The sequence below is a fragment of the Euprymna scolopes genome, chromosome 5, assembly GCF_053919585.1.
Source record: "Euprymna scolopes isolate OS-2025 chromosome 5, ASM5391958v1, whole genome shotgun sequence".
Taxonomy (NCBI): domain Eukaryota; kingdom Metazoa; phylum Mollusca; class Cephalopoda; order Sepiida; family Sepiolidae; genus Euprymna; species Euprymna scolopes.
The window spans coordinates 134,193,392-134,212,464 of NC_136486.1; the positions used below are offsets into that span (position 1 = coordinate 134,193,392).

The 19,073-nt window shown below is 36.7% G+C and overlaps 1 protein-coding gene across 2 annotated transcripts in view; it reads left to right on the forward strand.

The window, feature by feature from the left end:
* Positions 1-19,073, forward strand: part of LOC145276987 (ubiquitin-like protein 7) — a 59,592-nt gene that overhangs the window by 22,395 nt on the left and 18,124 nt on the right. For both annotated transcript variants that reach the window (XM_080128554.1, XM_080128555.1), the window contains exons 6-7: positions 2,715-2,815; positions 16,269-16,348. In XM_080128554.1, the coding sequence (XP_079984680.1) occupies positions 2,715-2,815; positions 16,269-16,348 (181 nt within the window). The remainder of the gene's footprint in view (positions 1-2,714; positions 2,816-16,268; positions 16,349-19,073) is intronic.

Consider the following 19,073-nt stretch of genomic DNA (forward strand, 5'->3'; position numbering starts at 1 on the left):
CCCCCCCTCTCTTGCTTTCTCTCATTCTCTCTTGGCGAATTGATATTTTGTTTTGTTATTTTTTTTGTTTTGCCTTTTTTGTTTGTTAATGTTTTCTGCTCGGCAGTTTTAGACATTATCGTAAGATTGCCTCAGCCCCATGATTTTTTTTATCTCACTTTTTTTTCCTCCTCTGCCTGTAGTCTATTTTTATAATAACCTTGTTATAAACTTTAACGTTCGTCCTTAGCATTCTGTTCCTTTGACTGGGTTTGTTTGTCTACTCCGTATTTTACAGCTCCTGAAAGTCTCCCCATTCCCTCTTGTAATGTATCGAACTCAGAGGGCCTTTTGTTTTTTTGTTTTTTTTTCCCCCTTAATTTTTGTTTTTCCTTAATTTTCTTTTCTTTAATTTCAAAAAATTTTGTCATATGAGCACCTTTACATAATCCCCACATAGGTCATGATTGTAAGAGTATGTATAATTAAATAAACAACAGTTCAACTGTAAACATTCAGAATATATTTTTTTGCAACTAACGCATATCGTTTTTATTTTTTAATGCATGTCTGTTTTAGTCGCACTATTGGATCGTCTCTTTTTTGGAACTACATGGAATTACTGCCTGTTTCACTTCCCAGAACTGACTCTGCAAACTACATGATTCAATGTCATGTCATGTTCACTTCCTGACCCTAACTCTTTTCGATTTTCAACTGTTTTCTTTGTTCCCAGGATCTGATTACATCATCTGTTTTGCATTTGCAAATAAGACCAACTTTTGTTGTTGTCAACCTATTATTGTTATTGTAAATTCTTAATTCAAACCAATTACCATTTGTTTATGATTTTATTCTTTTCATTTTTGTTTATTTTTTGAAAATTCCTCTCAATATTTACTATTTGTTTCCACTATTAGTTTTTTGACATTCTTTCTATCCAGCTATGCAAACTGCATATATAAACAAGCTAATGTACTCACAAGCTAATCATAGGGCCCCAATCTGCTGCACATAAACCAATGATATCATGGCAATTATCTGTTAACTTTCTGGGTGGCCAGATAATGATGTTGAAAGCAAGCTGAAGCGGAAACCGGGTACGGCCAGTTTCCTGTGGTAGGCTGATGTAAAAACAGACATGTAGGACTTTTGGTCAAGAATTCAGGAGACACTGGCTGTTAGAAGCAGATTGGTGATAGTTTGGCAGTGAATGATAAGTGGATGATTTTGAGATCTGCAAAAAGGACAAAATTCAAAATTAGCTTTGGTTCTTGTTCAGAATTACCATACATGCAACTGGGAACTGATTGTGAACTTAATATTCCCATGAAACTTCCTCCTATGAGAGAAGCCAGTTAAACCCACCAAGGGTGAATGCTCTAGCATATATATCTTATAATATAAAAAAGCTGAATGTCTGTGTGTGTCTGGTCACGAATAGGCTCCTATATGATTGAGTATTTTAAAAAACTGATTACATATAATGATAGAAGATGTATCGAGACACAGGAATGGTTATGTTTGATCTGGCAGAACGGTGGTTCATTAAATTGTGGGGTCTGCGTTCGCGCTTGGTCCACAAAGTATGGAAATAAAAAATTTAAAAATTAAAAAAAACGTTTACAAGTGTTTTTGATATAGATGTACATAAGAATACTTTGATAAGTATGTTTTAACTTAAATAGGGATGGTATAATAAAATTGTGGGGTCTGCGTCCGCGCCTGGCCTCCATGGAATGGAAATAGGGACAGACTTTAATAAAGACTTTTCATATCTATCTGCGTAAGTATACTTTGATAATTATGTTTTATTTGAAGAAATATGGTAAAATAAAATTATGGGGTGTTTGTTCGCACATGACCTCCATAGAATGGAAATATGTCACAAAGTTTACCAAGGTTTTTTAATATAGATCCACAGAATATTGTGATAATGTTTCAGTGTGAAAAGGTATGGTATAATAAATTATGGGGTTTATCTATTTTATTTTTACTTTCATCATATTTTGCTTTGGTTTTGATGCCCCCAAATTCGAAGCTATCTCTTTACAACCCTTCCTTTTCATGACCTATCAGAGTCCATTTTCTGTAGGCTGTTTTTGAACCCAGTCAACGATGGGTACTTTTGCTAGGATATAATATAATGTGTGTGTGTGTGTGTGTATATATATATATATATATATATATATATATATATATATATATATGTAGAATTACTCTGATGTTAATAAAGAAAAATCTAACGATTTCCATTACCAGTTTTTATCTTCTTTATAAAATCAAACTCTTTGTTTTTTTCTGAGGAACATATAAACTGTCTCTGATGAATTTTTTGGTGTTTGTACATCATCCAATGAAACACTTGTAAAACAAAAAAATATTATGAGAAAATATATAAGTATATATTTGGTTTTGGAATGTCAACTACTGGTATATATGCTCTGAAAGTGTTAAAGCGTTTTCATTGAGTTTAAGAATGCCAATTGGAAAAAAAATTCTTGACATATATATTATTAATATATATTTTATAATTGAAAGTATATATATATATAGCAATGTACTTTTAAATATGTGAAACATATTCCTCTATTAAAAAGATTAGGATTGATATTTTTATCAATGTCAAGATATTAAAAACCAAAATTTCTAGAATTGGTGACCAATTTACATCCTATTAATATGTTGAATCGATGGTAGAATTTAATTATTTAAAATTTCTTTTTACTTTTCAGAATTATTGATGATCATCCATCTTTTTATCATGTTGCTCAATGTGTAGCAGCAGCAGTCAATGCAAATGGGGCTAAAGTCGGAGAAACTTCAAATACGCCAGGTATCTAAGATGTTTTTTAAAAAAATTGTTTTTGGCTTCTTTGGACTTTATTTTAATCAATCTCATTTCAACTTTTAATGAACATATATATATATATATATATATATATATATATATATATATGGAGCTCAAGGATTGGTGCGAGCGTGTGTTAAAAGCACACAGATGCTCTAGCGTCATATGTAGCTTCTCTCACTCTAATCATCCCTACGTGCACGTCGTGAGTTCTGCTACGCTAACAGGGCTCTGGTGAATACAAGAAGTGTTCAGCGCCAGAAAACTGGATCCCCACTGCCTTATGGGTTAAGGTTTTTGAACCAAAGGTTAAGGGTGAGGTAACTGTGACAGAAACCTCCAGAACAGCTTAGGCCCTGTTGATTGCGGCATTCATGACCCACTGGCATGTGGACCATGCTCTGGTGCCCAGCTACCTAAGTTCCAGTCATGGGTAAATAACATTAGCAGGGTAGAGGGAGCTCCTGCAAATCATGGCGAAGGCTCTCCTTTTGGGAGAGGATAACTTTTATGAAAAATCTGCGGTCAAAGCAATTACCAGTCATCTTGCAATGGCTTGTCACTGGGTTATTGTTGTGGAAACTTAGAAAGTGGCACTCGTGTCGCACAAGCACTTGTCACTTTAATACAACGATGTACAGATGTTACTTGAGATCTATCTTTTATCATCTTATCTTTGTCTGTCGTTCATTTCTATTGCAAGTTCTATGATGATGGAGGAGTGGCAACGTGTACAGACCTGGCCAGTTGAAGGTACAGTCACAAATCTGCACAGAAGTGATAGGAACCCTATCTTAACATCATTTTTGTGCCTTCACATGATGGAGACCAACTCCGGTGGGGGTTCCTGTGACTGAGCAGCCCTATTCAGAGAGAGCATTGCTCACCCAGAGTCTTGGGAAAGTGCTAAAAAAGGTGCACCAAAAATTGTCTGTCATACTATCACTGGTTAGTTTCCTGCGGCTAACGGTGGTTCATGTAAGCAGGAAGAAGACAAAAATGTATCTCCAAAAAGGAGTAAAATTTATGCTGTTGGAATGTACGCACTCTTCTTGATAAAGGATCATCCAACCGTCCAGAGCGTAGGAGAGCGATTGTCACTGCAGAGCTATGGAGACTTTATATAGATATTTCTGCTCTATCAGAAACCCGTCTCTCAGGAGAAGATCAAATGATAAAGGTATCATCAGGCTACACTCTCTTCTGGATTGGTAAACCAGAGGGTATCAATAGAAATGGTGGAGTAGGTTTTGCGATTAAAACATCCTTGGTTGATACTATGGAATTTCCTTCCAGTATCTGTGACCGCATCATGAAACTTTGTGTTCCTCTCTCATACAACATTCATCACTATTCTTTCAACCAACCCTTCAAGCGAATGAAGATGGCATCTTGTGTTTCTATGAGTCTCTGCATTCCGTTGTTACAGCTACACCAATTAATGAAAAGCTTGTTATTCTTGGTGATTTCAATGCCTGTGTTGGGAAAGACTATGAGACCTGGAGTGCTTTTGGCCGCTATGGTATCGGTACCATGAATGCTAATGGCCTTAAGCTACTAGAGCTGTGTTCAGAATTTAATCTTGCTATCTGTAACACTTTTTTTTTTTTTTTTTTTTTTTTTGCCATAAACTGAAGCGCAAAGCTACTTGGATACAGCCATGTTCAAAGCATGGTCACCTAATTGACTTCATCATAACTCGAAAATGCAACCATCGAGATGCATATACTGTTGGTTTCATGTGCAGTGCTTAATGTGACACCGATCACAAGTTGGTGAGAGGAAAGTTTAATCTACGAATCCATAAGAAAGTTTGTCATAATAGCGTTAAGGTGCCTAGCTGTATTGATGTCGCCAAGTTAAAGTTGCCTGAAGTTTAAAAGAGTATGGCGGAAAAGCTTGATAATCTTGCATTTGATGGTACATGGGTGAATTTCAAGACTCGGGTTTATTCTGCTGGTGCTGAAGTTCTTGGCTTCAAGAGGGATAAGAATAAGGACTGGTTTGACGACACTGATCTTAAAATTCATCAGTTACTGATGAATAAACAGACAATTTATAACTCTTCATGAAGATCATTCTGATCATGCAACTAATTTGCTTCAATACAAAGAGGTCAAAGCCACATTGCAACGTGAGCTAAGAAAAATAAAAATCAATGGTGGATGAATATAATGGAGCAGATCCAAAATGCGTTTGACGCAAAGAATTCAAAGGAATTTTATGGACTTCTGCACCAAGTATTTGGTCCTCCTACCTCTTCAATATCTCTTCTGATGTTGAATAATGGTTCTGCTACGCTAACAGGGCTCTGGTGAATGGCAAGTGTTCAGCGCCAGAAACTGAATCCCTGCTGCCTTGTGGGATAAGGTTTTTGAACCAAAGGTTAAAGGTGAGGTAACCCTGACAGAAACCTCCAAAGGCACTTGAAAAGATGGCAAGAGCACTTTACTGATGTGTTTCACAACCCCTTACAGTAGATGCTGATGCATTGATAGCCTACCCCAATGTGATATCATATTCAGAATGGATCGTTTGCCTAGTCTGGTTGAGGTGCAGTTGGCTATTGCACAACTCAGCGGTGGCAAGGCACCTGGTTTGGATGATGTTTCGGTGGAACTTTAGATTGGAGGTGTGAATATTGCTAATGCTATCATTGCTTTTGTTGAGGAAATCTGGGCAGGTGCTCCTGTTCCACAGGATTGGATTGATGGTGTCTTACTGTTTAAAAGAAAAGGACAGAAGAATGTTTGTGACCACTACCGTGGGATCACACTTTTGGAAGATGCTGGGAAAGTTCTCGCACGACTTCTATTAAACAGGTTACTGGAAGATATTTGTCCTAATGCTATTCCAGAGTCACAAAGTGACTTTAGGTCTGCAGAGGAACTATGGATATGATTTTTTTCAGCCCGGCAAGTCCAGGAGAAATGCATTGAACAACAGATACCATAGTATCAAGTGTTTGTGGATCTGACCAAAGCATTTGACACCATCAATAGGGATGCTCTCTGGGTGATCTTAGCGAAAGTAGGGTGTCCTCCAACCTTTTTTAGAATATTCAAGGAACTGCACAGGGACATGAAAGCTTGAGTCTCGTTTAATGGAAAATTGTCTGATGAAATCCCAGTTGACAATGGTGTCAAACAAGGTGATATTCCTGCCCCTATTCTTTCTCTATATATTTTGCTGCTCTACTTGCTCATGTGTTGCGGGATTGCGATAAGGGTGCCATGTTAAAGTTTAAAATCACAGGTCGCATTTTTAATCTTAGAAGATTTAATGCCAGAACCAAGCTGTATCATGTCTTGGTCAAGGAGTTACTGTATGCAGACGATGCTGTTTTTTTGTCGCACACTGAGACTGATATGCACTGCACTGCCTTTGGTCTGAGGATCAGTCTGTCTAAAACAAAGGTGATGTTCACTCCTGTACCAGGCCAGTCATACGTGGAGCCGAACATCATGGTCTGTGGAGTAGTAGGAGTAGTCGATTCGTTTCTCTACCTTGGTAGCTCTCTGTCGAGGGATGGCTCTTTCAACAATAAAATCCGCAGACACCATCTGTAGCTTTTGGAAGGTTGGAAAATAGTGTGCGCTGATCGAGGCATCAGACAGGACTAGGATCTGCGTTTACAAGACCTGTGTGCTAACCACACTGTTGTATTCATCGGAGACATGGACATTGCATCAAAGGCACATTAAATAGCTTGAATGATTTTACCAAAAATGCTTGAGACGTATCTTAAAACATCAAGTAGCAAACACAAGTAACCAATACTGAAGTCCTTGTGAGAGCATGTTGCTCTAGTGTTGAGACCCTTGTAATCAGATCTCACATGCGTTGGGTGGGCCACCTGGTTTGAATGAAAGATTGTAGACTGCCAAAACAAATTTTTTACGGGGAGTTGGAAAATGGTAAGCGCCCTCAACACAAGCCTAGGAAGAGGTTCAGGGACTCTACAAAGAATAATTTGAATCTTACAAATCGACATCGACACATGAGAAGAACTTACTCTATAAAGGCCGAGGTGGTGAAAGCTTGTATGCGAAAATTGTGATGCTCTAGAGAAAAGAAAGCAGGCCTACCGCAATCTGAAGCGAGAGCTTCACAAAGGTTTAATTGATGGTCCTAACCATGACACACAGAGTTGGAAATGCGACATTTGTGAACGAGTGCTTTTGTCAAAAGCTGGCTACGTCAACCACCTTAAGTCGCACAAAACTCCTGTTCAGGTCAACTTTCCACCTATTAGTCCGAACCAAACGATCTGTTTGATATGCAGCAAAGTTTGCAAGTCTACTGCTGGTTTGAGAAGACATGTGATTGTTCATAGGAATACACTTCAACCTCCAGAGGAAGTCAACTCAGTGGAAATTGCCCAATTTGTATGTCACATCTGCTTCAAGATGTGCAAATCTGCGGTGGGAGTGCAGAATCATCTGAGATGGCATGGACGACGAGATTGAGAAAACTCAATGTGACGGCAATCATCTGAAAAGATGCAGCAATCATCATATATATATATATATATATATATATATATATATATATAAGGAGGTATATTTAGTAAAAAAATGGTCAAAAAAGTGCTCAATATGTTAGTAGAGCTAAATATGTTTTTATTATTTCAACCTCAAGGATTTTGCTTAAATCATTACAAGTCATTTCAATTGACAGGACAATAAAATTATCCTACTGATCTCATCAGATAATGCAAGCCAAAATAAATTAGAAGAAAGATTATTTTACAAATAAGCATAAAAAACCCAGAGTTGGAATGCTGGATAGATAGGGGAGAGGGAGGAGTGAGAAGGAAGAAAAGAAAAAACAAGGGATGGGGGGGGGGATATAGATTAAATATAGTTAGAATTGTAATTAAAAATTAAGAATAGAAGGAAAGAACTTGAAATGAATTAAAAAGAGAGGAGATTATATGTTAAGAGGGGGAAAAAGAAGAAAATGAAATACAAGGGAGTTAGAGAGACTGAAAGAAATAACGAAGAAGAGTGTGTCAAACATATGTCAGTAGAGGGCAACAGTGATTTGCGCGTTCCAACAAAGTTATAAATTTGGTTAGAGTTTCTGTGGTGTCCATCTAACTGTGGTGGTGGTAGGGGCAGACAGAACAAAGATATGCCCAGCTCCAAAAGAAGGTAGATAGATGCATCCAATAAAAATTAAAGGGATAATGATTATAGGTTTATAATTAATAAAAGTTGTCAAATAAACGAGAAGTTGTAATATATTTATTGGGTAGTTATGGAATCTTAGTTAAGTTTAGAGAAGGGGGATGTGAAGATTCAGATTTTTTACATTTATTTTTGGAACAATCAAGGTTTTAATTAACATAGGTTGGGTGATTTTATTCAGGTAAAACAAACACACTAACAAAACCTCTTTAAATAACCACTATTTAAGCCTAATCCAAAATGATCTTACACTCACCATAAAATGGGAAATTTTTTAAAAAATCCATTACTTGTAAATCCCTATATTCACCTTGCTTTCTTTGTCTGCATGAAAAATTTATTACTAACTTTAAAGATAGACAAACTACTAAATATTAGAAGTGAACTGTCAATTGTTTTCAAGCATTACAAATCCAACCTACTTAGCAATTTCACGCCATACTAAAGCACTTTTATTAAACACCACCCTACTTAAGCAGATTACCCTAATTTTATTCCATTAGTAATAATACATAAGTTATTTATCCTTTATCCCATTAGTAATAATTATAAAATAGTTATTCATCTTTTATTTCATTAGTAGTAGTGTAGTAAGAATAGTTATTTTTCTTTTATTCCATTAGTAATAATTATAAAATAATAGTTATTTACCTCTTATTCCATTAGTAGTAATAATAATTTATTTTTTATCCAATCTATATATAAAAGCAAAAATGTATGTTTGTATGTCTGCTAAAAACTTTCGACCGACGGAACAAAAATTCACAAACTTGGTCTCATATGAAAGCCCCACCCTCCGGACGACAAATATCGAAAAATTGGCCCAAAATGACCATCAGAAGTGTGTCAACTGATCGATTTTCTGCAGGGGGGGGGGTCCCCCAAAAAAGCGACATTTTAATGTTAAACATTACATATGTTTAAATCGATTTATAACTGCCCCAAAAAATACAGGCGCTACCAACTCTTCTACATAAAGTATACACGGGGCCGTTTATTTTGGGTCAACTTGTATTTAAAACCCGCTGAGTCATGTCACGTGATCTTGACGTCAGCAAGCTCTAATGGTGGTCTGAATTTACAATTTAAAAATGTTGTTATCGGTAAAAAAAAATGAATTAAAGCTAAACTATGAACTTCTACGCTATGGCAACGTTACCAAAGTTATTAGCACATTCAAAATAGTTAGATACGATAGTTAAACGAAAAATAACAAGCCAAACATGTGAAGTAAAAAAAAAAAAAATACGCTTCCAAAAAATATTAACGATCGAAGCTTTTAAAAATAAAAACAGCCAGACGCCATTTTCCAGTCTTTAGAATAAGGAAGACGAAGTGAGAGAGAGAGAGACACACACATACACAAATGCAAACAGAGAGAGAGAGACAGATAGAGAGAGATGTCTAGACAGGAAACAAAATACGTAATTTAGTAAAAAATAAAATAATGCTATGTCATCTCGTAACGTTCCCACGATAACCTCATTTAGTGGCTATCTGTCAATCAAACCTCTTTCACTCGCTTTATAAACCTTAATTTAACGCTATAATCAATTCCTCTTACTCTTAGTCTAGACAGTTAAGTGGTTGGAGTTAGTTTCACCTCCGCGTTCAATCCAGCCTCACGATCAAAACTATTTTTTTTTTCTTTTACATCTTTAGACACGCGGGCAACGTTTCTTTATTTTTTTTACTTCACTTATTCTTTAGTTTACTTTCCCCCCCCCCCTACACACATAGCGTTTTTTTTTGTTTTTTTTTTTCGCTGTTTTCTTTTTTTTTTTTTTTTTTGGATTTGGTTTTTCTGATTTTTTTAACATCGTTTCAGGGTTATTACTTATCCCCCCTCCCCATACAGACACCTAAAAACACCCGGGCAACGCCGGGTACCCCCCCCTAGTCTATATATATAAAAGCAAAAATGTATGTATGTATGTTTGTGTGTCTGCTAAAAACTTTTGACCGACGGAACAAAAAATTCACAAACTTTGTATCATATTAAAGCCCCACCCTCCGGACAACAAATATCAAAAAATTAGCCCAAAAGGACCATCAGAAGTGCGTCAACTGATCGATTTTCTGCAGGGGGGGGGTCCCCAAAAAAGCAACATTTTAATGTTATAAACATTACATATTTTTAAATCGATTTATAACTGCCCCAAAAAATACGGGCGCCAACTCTTCTACATAAAGTATACACGGGGCCGTTTATTTTGGGTCAACTTGTATTTAAAACCCGCTGAGTCATGTCACGTGATCTTGACGTCAGCAAACTCTAATGGCAGTCTGAATTTAAAAACATTGTTGTTATCGGTAAAAAATTTTTTAACCCTCACACAAGCTAAACTATGAACGCTATGACAACGTTACCAAAGTTATTAGCGCATTAAAAATAGTTAGATACGATAGTTAAATGAAAAATAACAAGCCAAAAATGTGAAGTAAAAAAAAAATATGCTTACAAAAAATATTAACAATCGAAGTTTTTACAAAAAAAAACAGCCAGACGCCATTTTCTTTTTTAGTAACACTCTTTAGAGTAAGGAAGACGAAGTGAGAGAGAGAGAGACACACAAACAGAGAGAGAGAGAGATGCAAACAGAGAGAGAGAAAAACGTTAACTTTTTCACCCCGAAATCATCAATTTTCGATATGGGGCGGGGGTCAACAACGCATGCGTCAGATGACGTCATGACGTCGTGACCTGATTTACGTTAAATAGTTGAAAAACCGAACAAATTTCATATACGGCAGTTTAGCTCAGGTAGTTAAGGCCTTGGTTCATTATCTAAACATTTTGGGTTTGAATCGTGGTATGAGATGTTTTTGGTTTTTTTTCGATTTTTTAAATTTAAATATTGAACCCTGTATTATTTAAGCCATTTTTCATGTAACATTCGTTTTCCTGTTTTGTTTTTTTACTTTGCTTATTCTTAGCGACACCCAAAAACATCCAGGTACCCACCTGTTTTTTTTTTTTACTTCGCTTATTCTTAGCGACACCCAAAAACACCCGGGTACCCACCGATTTTTAAAATTTTAATATCGAAACCGGCTTATTTAAGCCATTTTTCACATGTTCGTTTTTCTGTTTTCATCGTTCGTTTGCCTTACGTTAGTTTTTTTTGTGTTTTTTTCGATGTTTTGATTACCCCCCCCCCCCGCCCCCGCTTAATTAAAACGTTTTCTTTTCTTACTTCGCTTATAACAATGCTTACATCGTCATCATCGTAACGCTCGATGTCTTTCAAACATCTTTCACTTATTCGCTTATAACAATGCTTCATTCTGGCTGGTTGATTTTATTTTCAAACTTCGCCTCAGGGCTTCGGCTTCGATCCTACCCCCCCTACCCCCATTTCTTTTTTATTTAACACCACACACACCTACAAACACCCGGGCAACGCCGGGTACCACTCGCTAGTCAGTAATAATTATAAAATAATAGTTATATCTTTTATTCTATTAGTAATAGTAATAAGTCTTTATCTTTTATTCAACTAATATATAGCAATGGAAGTACATAACAATTAAATGACCCAGATGTAATCGTGACACAGAAAATAACACATATGCTATCGTATTAATATATAGATTATAAAATATTAGCTTTTTATCTTTTATTCCATTGCTTTTTTTTTACCAAAAGCAAACAAAACCATTTTTTTTTTTTTTTTTTTTTACATAGGCGTCACCACTTATCAAGGCCGATAGGCCACTCAAGGATAAGGGTTAAAGAGTATAGAGTAGTCAAAAGGACAATATAGTAATCGATAGTAATGGAAGTTCGGTAAATTTGTTAACTTAAGTGGAACGGCTCATCATAAACTTGTTCACGTTGGACTTGAAGACAACCATATTATAGACAGCTGGAAAGCAGGAAAACGGAAGACAATTCCACAGGCGTGCAGTTCTAAGAAAGAAGCTTTGATCATGGAATCTATGTTTAGGTTTAGGCACAGATAAAGAGTGGGGAAAATTATTGATAATGTTTTCAGCTAGTCTAGTGTTTCTTGTGAAAGTTTGGCGAGGGGGGACCATAGATTGAAGCTCAGTCGAACACTTTCCATGAAAATAACGATAAAGCAAAGACAAACTCGCAACATCTCTTCTGTGAGATAGAGGTTGCAGCGAAAAGAAAAGGACATCTCCCACCAGACCACGAAGTCTATTTTGAACCCTATCAAGGCAGGACAAGTCTTTTCTAGCAGCTCCTGCCCATATGTGGCAACAGTATTCCATCCTTGGACATATCTGGCTCTTATATAGATAGAGAATTGCATCAGCAGTGAGATATCTACTGGATCGATAGAAGAATCCGACCATTTTTCCAGCGGCCTTGGCAACAGATTTGATGTACGTATTCCATTCAAGATCAGGAGTAAAGGTCAAGCCCAGAAGCCTGTCAAAACTTGAGGCCTCCCCAAGACAAGAGCCATTCATTTTAATTGATGCCAGATGGGGATCAGAACATTGATGATGTAAAGATAGAAGCTTGGTTTTAGATGCATTAAAAGTAACCAGCCACTCCTTACCCCATTGTACAACGTGATCAAGATCAGAGGAGAGAGAATCGGAGAGAGCTTGGTCGTTTACTGTCTTAGATGTGCTACCATAGATGGTAGTGTCGTCAGCAAAAATGTCTACGAATGATGTAAGGATGTGATTTGGAAGATCATTAATGTAGATCAGGAAAAGAGTTGGGCCCAGGATGGACCCCTGAGAGACTCCAGCATTTATACTGTGAGCTTCTGATTTTTGCCCATCAACTACTACTCTTATGAACCTATCAGAGAGAAATGATTTAATAATTGAGAAGACATTTCCAGCTATACCATAGCTGGAGATCTTGTGAAGTAAACCTTTATGCCATACCCTATCAAAGGCCTTTGATATGTCAAGAGTAATTGCCCTAGAAAGGTTGCTTCTGTCGAGAAATTCGCTAATCCTATGAGATATAACTGTAAGCACATCTGCTGTAGATCTAGCAGAACGGAAACCATATTGTGTGTCACTAAGAAGGTTATTTTTGCTGAGATGGTTGATTACTTCTCTATTTAACACAGATTCCAGCAACTTACTCATGACGCACAGGAGACTTATTGGCCTGTACTGAGAGGGGGATGAACGATCACCTGAATTCTTAAATACAGGGCATACTGATGAGATTTTCCAGGGTGATGGGAAGCAATTCTCCTTAAGACAACGTTTAAACAGTTTTGTAGGTATGGTTGCTAGTTCTGGTTGAAGTTTTTTGAGTACTATAATTGGAATACCGTCAGGGCCGGTTGCTTTACTGGAATCAAGGTTTTTGATTAGCTTGGCAACATCACGTACAGATATTTGTATATCACATAGTGTGTTTTCTGATACAGGAGGAAATATTGGGGGTTGGCAGCCTTGGTCGCAAAGGGTAGAATTGGCTGCAAAGTTCTTGGCAAAGAGTTTGGCTTTGTCTGATGCTGACGAGATTAACTCAGGTCCATTGATGATAGTTGGGATAGAGCACACGCTTCTGTTCAGGATTCTGTTTGCAATTTGCCAAAACTGGTGGGAACCAAGCCGCTGCTCAGCTACTTTGGACTTGACGGACTGAGCATACAACTCTCTTGCGTTCTTTATTACTTTCTTACAATGGTTGCTGGCAGTCCTGAAAGCGGCTTTAGTTTCCATACATCTATTACGTTGGAAGCAGTGGAAAAAGTGATTTCTGTGCGCAATAGCAGCTGCACATTCTGGAGAAAACCATGGCTGGCTGTTAGGTTTTTGCTGGAACTTTTTCGAGGGTATGAAATTGTCTATACCTACAATTAACCATTCCGTCAGGTCTGATACTATAGACGACACATCCTTTTTAAACATGGAACGCAGAGGAAGATCCGATATAAATGTACGGAAACTATCCCAGTCAGCCATAGTGTATCGATATACAGTACGATGGAGAGGTACGTCTGAGGACTTATTACATTTCATTTTTATCTTAATTGATTCAACTGAGTGGTCGGAAGATCCAAGAGAAGACAGAACGGAAACTGAACATAGTTCAGGGCAAGTTGTGAGAAAAAGGTCTAGGAGACTTGCATACTGGCCGTCATTGTCGGGCACACGGGTGGGTTCGTGAACAATCTGAGTGAGGTCATAAGCAATGGAGAAATCATGACAGAATCTCCCCTCATCATCAGTCTTGTTTGAGCGGGTCAACCATTCCACATTGTGAACATTGAAGTCTCCACATACGTGAATGTTAACTGAAGGATATGCTGATAGAACTTGGTTAATTTTCTCAGATATGCTTTTAAAGATAGTAACTCCGCTGTTATGGGGGCGATAGAGAGTAAATATAAATGCCGTAGTGTGAGCTAGTGCTACTCGGAAGCACATATAGGGTAAGTTAGGATCTTCTCTGGAGATGTCCCTACCACATGGAAAGCCATCTTTTATATAGGCACATATTCCATGCCCATGGCGATCTTGGGGGTCAGATTTGGAAGTTAGGTTAGAGTATCCTTTAATTACGAACTCATTTAGGGAAATAGTCTGTCCAATTCCAGTTTTGCTTAAAAATAAAAGGTCTGGTTTAGTCTCCTGTAATTGGGCTTCAACTTCTGGAAGGTTAGAACGTAGACCCCTTATGTTGGAGAAGGAGACATGGTAGTGGGGGTCTACGTTGGAAGTTTCAGATCCGGGTTTAATCGTGTATTTTTTATTGAAACTTTTCATGATGGAATTTTGGAGTTTGTGGACTAGGTCGTCAGACTTGCTTAGAGCAGGACAGAGAGGGGAAACAAAGAGAGAAAAGTAACAAAGATTTTTTTATTTTTTTTGTAGCATATGATAAGGTAAAGCCGTAACAATTACCGACTAGTATGGCATCGAGAGGCTCCACCAGAGACTACTGCATGGTCCAGAATCCATTCACCAAATGGCAATACAGCTGCCCCAGTACTTTGCGCCTGCTGATAGGACAGCCTCCTTAGTGGTTAATTCAAGGTTCGGGTCCCTGACTATCAGGCGGATAACGTCAGCCCAGATAAAACATTTACCTCCAGCACCCTTACTAGTGACATGGCTACAAGGATAGACATAGAACAGAAAATTTCCGCCATCTCTGTCGACTGTTCACGCAAAATACTGCCAACCTAGAATACAGCTTTTTCTTCTCCCTTTGTCAGAAAAATCACTCATTAAAAAAATGAGGACTGAGTGACAAATAAAGAGAAGTGAGAGTAACGGGAGCTGCCGACAACGCTTCCACAAAACGTTCTCTACTCTCCTTTAAAAAAAAAAAAAATCTATTAAGTATTGTACTTAATAAAAGTCAAACTGGCGTGTTTTTTAAAGGGAACGTATGGTGATAGATTCACCTCTCATGAATTAACAATGAATACAATTTCCTAATCTTTTCATGCAATCAACATGGTAGATATAATAAACATTTATGACGAGAAAACGCTATCATTAAATAAAACAATCAGGAGATAAAAATATAAATTAAGTACTGAAATAGAATTTAGTTGTTAATATTAGAAATTAAACATAAAAATTAAAATACACTTATCTCGAACACGCATTCGTCTCCAGAGTGCAAACTGATTTGAAAAGACTTTTAGCTTTAATATCAGCGTCCCAAAAGACTTTTTTATTTATTTATTTATTTTTTTAATTAACTGTTTAAACAAAAACGTAATCGCTTTCTGAATTTTTGCGAGTTACGTTTAAGAAATTGCGATATAAGAGAACAGCGAAATTCAACTAGTGCCGTTATAAGTAAATTCAGCATAAAATGAAAAAAACAGAAATTGAGGGGAGGGGGGTCTGAAAGAAATATAAAATGGTTGAGTATGCTATCCTTAAGATCAACTTGGTAGATATAATAAACATTTATGACGAGAAAACGCTATCATTAAATAAAACAATCAGGAGATAAAAATATCCTCCATTTAAGGGCAATTTTTTTTTTTTTTTTTTTTAAAGGAAAACAGATGTTGTTAGGATGTCATCATAATAGACATAGTGTTGCCTTAGATGATAGTTAGGGAAATGCCATGGAACACTCAAGTGGTCTGTTGGGGGTAGATGCTACTTGCAATATTGAACTTTACTTTTTTTCTCCTATTTTTTTTTTTAAATTCTGTGTTTTTAACATGAGAATATTGATTTGGACAGATTAACATGATGATTATGTTTACAAAGGGATAATCTTTGTTATATTTAATGAATTTTGATTTTGTTTTAATATTTTTCAGCTGCTTACTCTCTTGATCAAATGTCTGATGAAGAAGAGTCTGGATCTCCACTGAACATGCGAGCTGACTCTCCCACTCCGGTAAATGGAGATTTGTTTCCTATTCAAGTGTTATTTGCTCATCTTTGCTTCATGCACTAACTTTAATTCTAACTGTTTCTTTATAATCACTCTACCATTTAAGAAAAATGTGCTTTATCAATGCTTAATTCAAAATTTTGAAAATATATATTTTTTTGTGTTTTTAATAATTTAAAATGTTGCTTATACACGATTATATGATTACATTATTACCTTATATCCGATTACATTGGGGGTAGTGCCATATTGCCTGAGACTATGACAGCACAAAATGTTTACTATTTTATTTTTTGGATGATTTTAATCTTATTTCCAATGCTTCAAACATCTAAATGCTATACTACTAAAGGCAAGACAACTGCTATTCAATTTGGACAATCCCCCTTTTATAGGGAGCTGGTCCTCCCCTCCCCCAACATCTTGGGTAAACAAACTCAAAAAAACTGCCTTGCAGTAAAACTTAACTGTGAGATTTCTATTTGACCTGTTAATTTGTGTAAACAAAACCAGAAAAAATTGCCTTGCAGTAAAAGTTAACTGCACGATTTCTGTGGCGTGATATTTGATCTCATTTTTTAATCTTTAAATAAATTCAAACACATTTCTGTTACTCTTCCTTGTTGGTGTGGTGCAACGGTAAAATGTCTGGGGTTTTTTTTTTTTCACACTGTATTTTCTCCCTTCGCCTTAAGGCTCCTGGTTCGATCCTACCTACCTACCTACCAAAACTCTTTTTTTACCCCCCCCCCCCGACACAACCCTACAAACACCCGGGCAATGCTGGGTATCCCTGCTAGTAATATATAGAACAAACGCTGACGCGACGGGTCACAGGTTGTCTCGAATTGAATAACATCTGACTCCATTGAAGAGGACTGCTCCAACTTTCAAACAGGCACTCATAGCACTAAAATCAATTCATCTCTAATACCTGTGGCATCTCCATAAATGTGCGCATGATGAGAGAGCAGATAATCTGAAAGGATACTTTCATGCTGAGGAGTTTATAGGTAAGCAAGAGTTACACAATAACTAATTGCATTTATTTGACTTGGCATTACTTTATTCAAGCTTTAGGAAGAAGTAAAAACTGTCGAAAAGCAATGCTGGCATGAATGGAGGTACAGATATTTAGGTGCTAAGTATTTAATATGCCAAGTCAAGTCAATATCAATGGAGATAATTTCGAAACGGACATATTTCCATCTTTAAACACAAATATTTGTAGAAGTGAATTCTGCCCCTTCTTCAATCTTTTCTGTTTACGTTGTAATTGACTCAACCATTAGGCATTGGATTGTATCCAAAATACTTCTTTCTCTGTGGTACTCTACTATTCTTAGTCAGTAAATCTTTATGCTTCAACTGTGTGTCTCCCTTTCATTGGTGACACAAGAAGTTCAGTGAAATTAACGGCATTTTGAAAGTTTGTGTGCAAGAAGTATTAGACAATGGAGACAGATGAAAAATCCAATGTGGAGAAAGTATATTTGGATGGTGATGTTGTTAAGATTGTCCATAAATTTTGTTACTTTAATGATAACCGATGAAGCACAGGAAAATGCTGGTGTGATAACAAGAGTTAAAAGTGAATGAGAAAAGTTCAGGAAACTTCTGTCACTATTAACAGGCAAAATGTTACCATTGCTGATGAGGGAAGGGTCTATCAGACATGTGTGCAGTATGATGATTAGGACTAGGCAACAGAATATTCTTTTCATTGTTTTGATTCTTGATATCCGTCGATATCTTATGTTCTTTTATAGTAAAAAAAAAAAAACTTAATATGCAGCCGCAGTTCAGATTGAACTTACTACATGAGTTTGTAGTGTAATTCAAATCTTGTCCGCAGCTGAATACTTGACACTTCGCTAGGGCTATCAAGGGTATTTTTTATTGTGACGCCTACCACAGCTTAAGAGAGGCCCATTTACCCTCGAGAAGGATAGGCCGCGCCAGTTTCCCAACTTGGTATTTTACCTCAAATGATCACCCATCTAGTACTGGCCAGGATTGATGTTGCTTAACTTTGGTGATCTGGTGAGAACCGGTGTGTCAACGCGATTTTTATAGAATGATGTGGTTCTCGATTGAGCAACTGTGTCGGATATATATTCGAGAATCAAAACAAAAAGAATTTTTTGTCATCCTAACCCTAGCATTAGAGTAAAAACCTGGCCTTTGTTCCGTTCCCTCTTCTCCTCTGCATTCTCCCCATCCTTCGTTTGCCTCTACCTGTTCTCCCACTTTCCTATCCATCAACTTCCCATCTTTCTATTTTATTCTTTATATTCATAAAATTCTGCATGTTTTATTCTGCCTAATGCTTTTCATTAAAAAAAAATGTCCATCTTTAATTTTTGCTTATGAAAATGATTGAAGCCAGAAAACTAACTTTAAATTAATCTTTTTACTTTATTTTTCAATGTACGTTTTAATTGTTTTTTAAAAATTGGATTCATTAAAATACAGGGTCCACCATAAGTAGCTATATAATTTCTTTTGTCTGTCACTTTGTTTATACTGAAGCATTTTTTCAATTTCATGTGTCATTTGAAAACAAAAATCATATTTTGATAGCATCACTAGTAGGCCGCCTGGCTTTGCCTAGCCATAAAATCCCTTAAATATGATATTTTAATTTACACAAACAAGGTCACTTATATTGAACTTGACAAATTATGCCACTCAGTTACTGACAAATTACCAAAGTGTATTGAGTTCT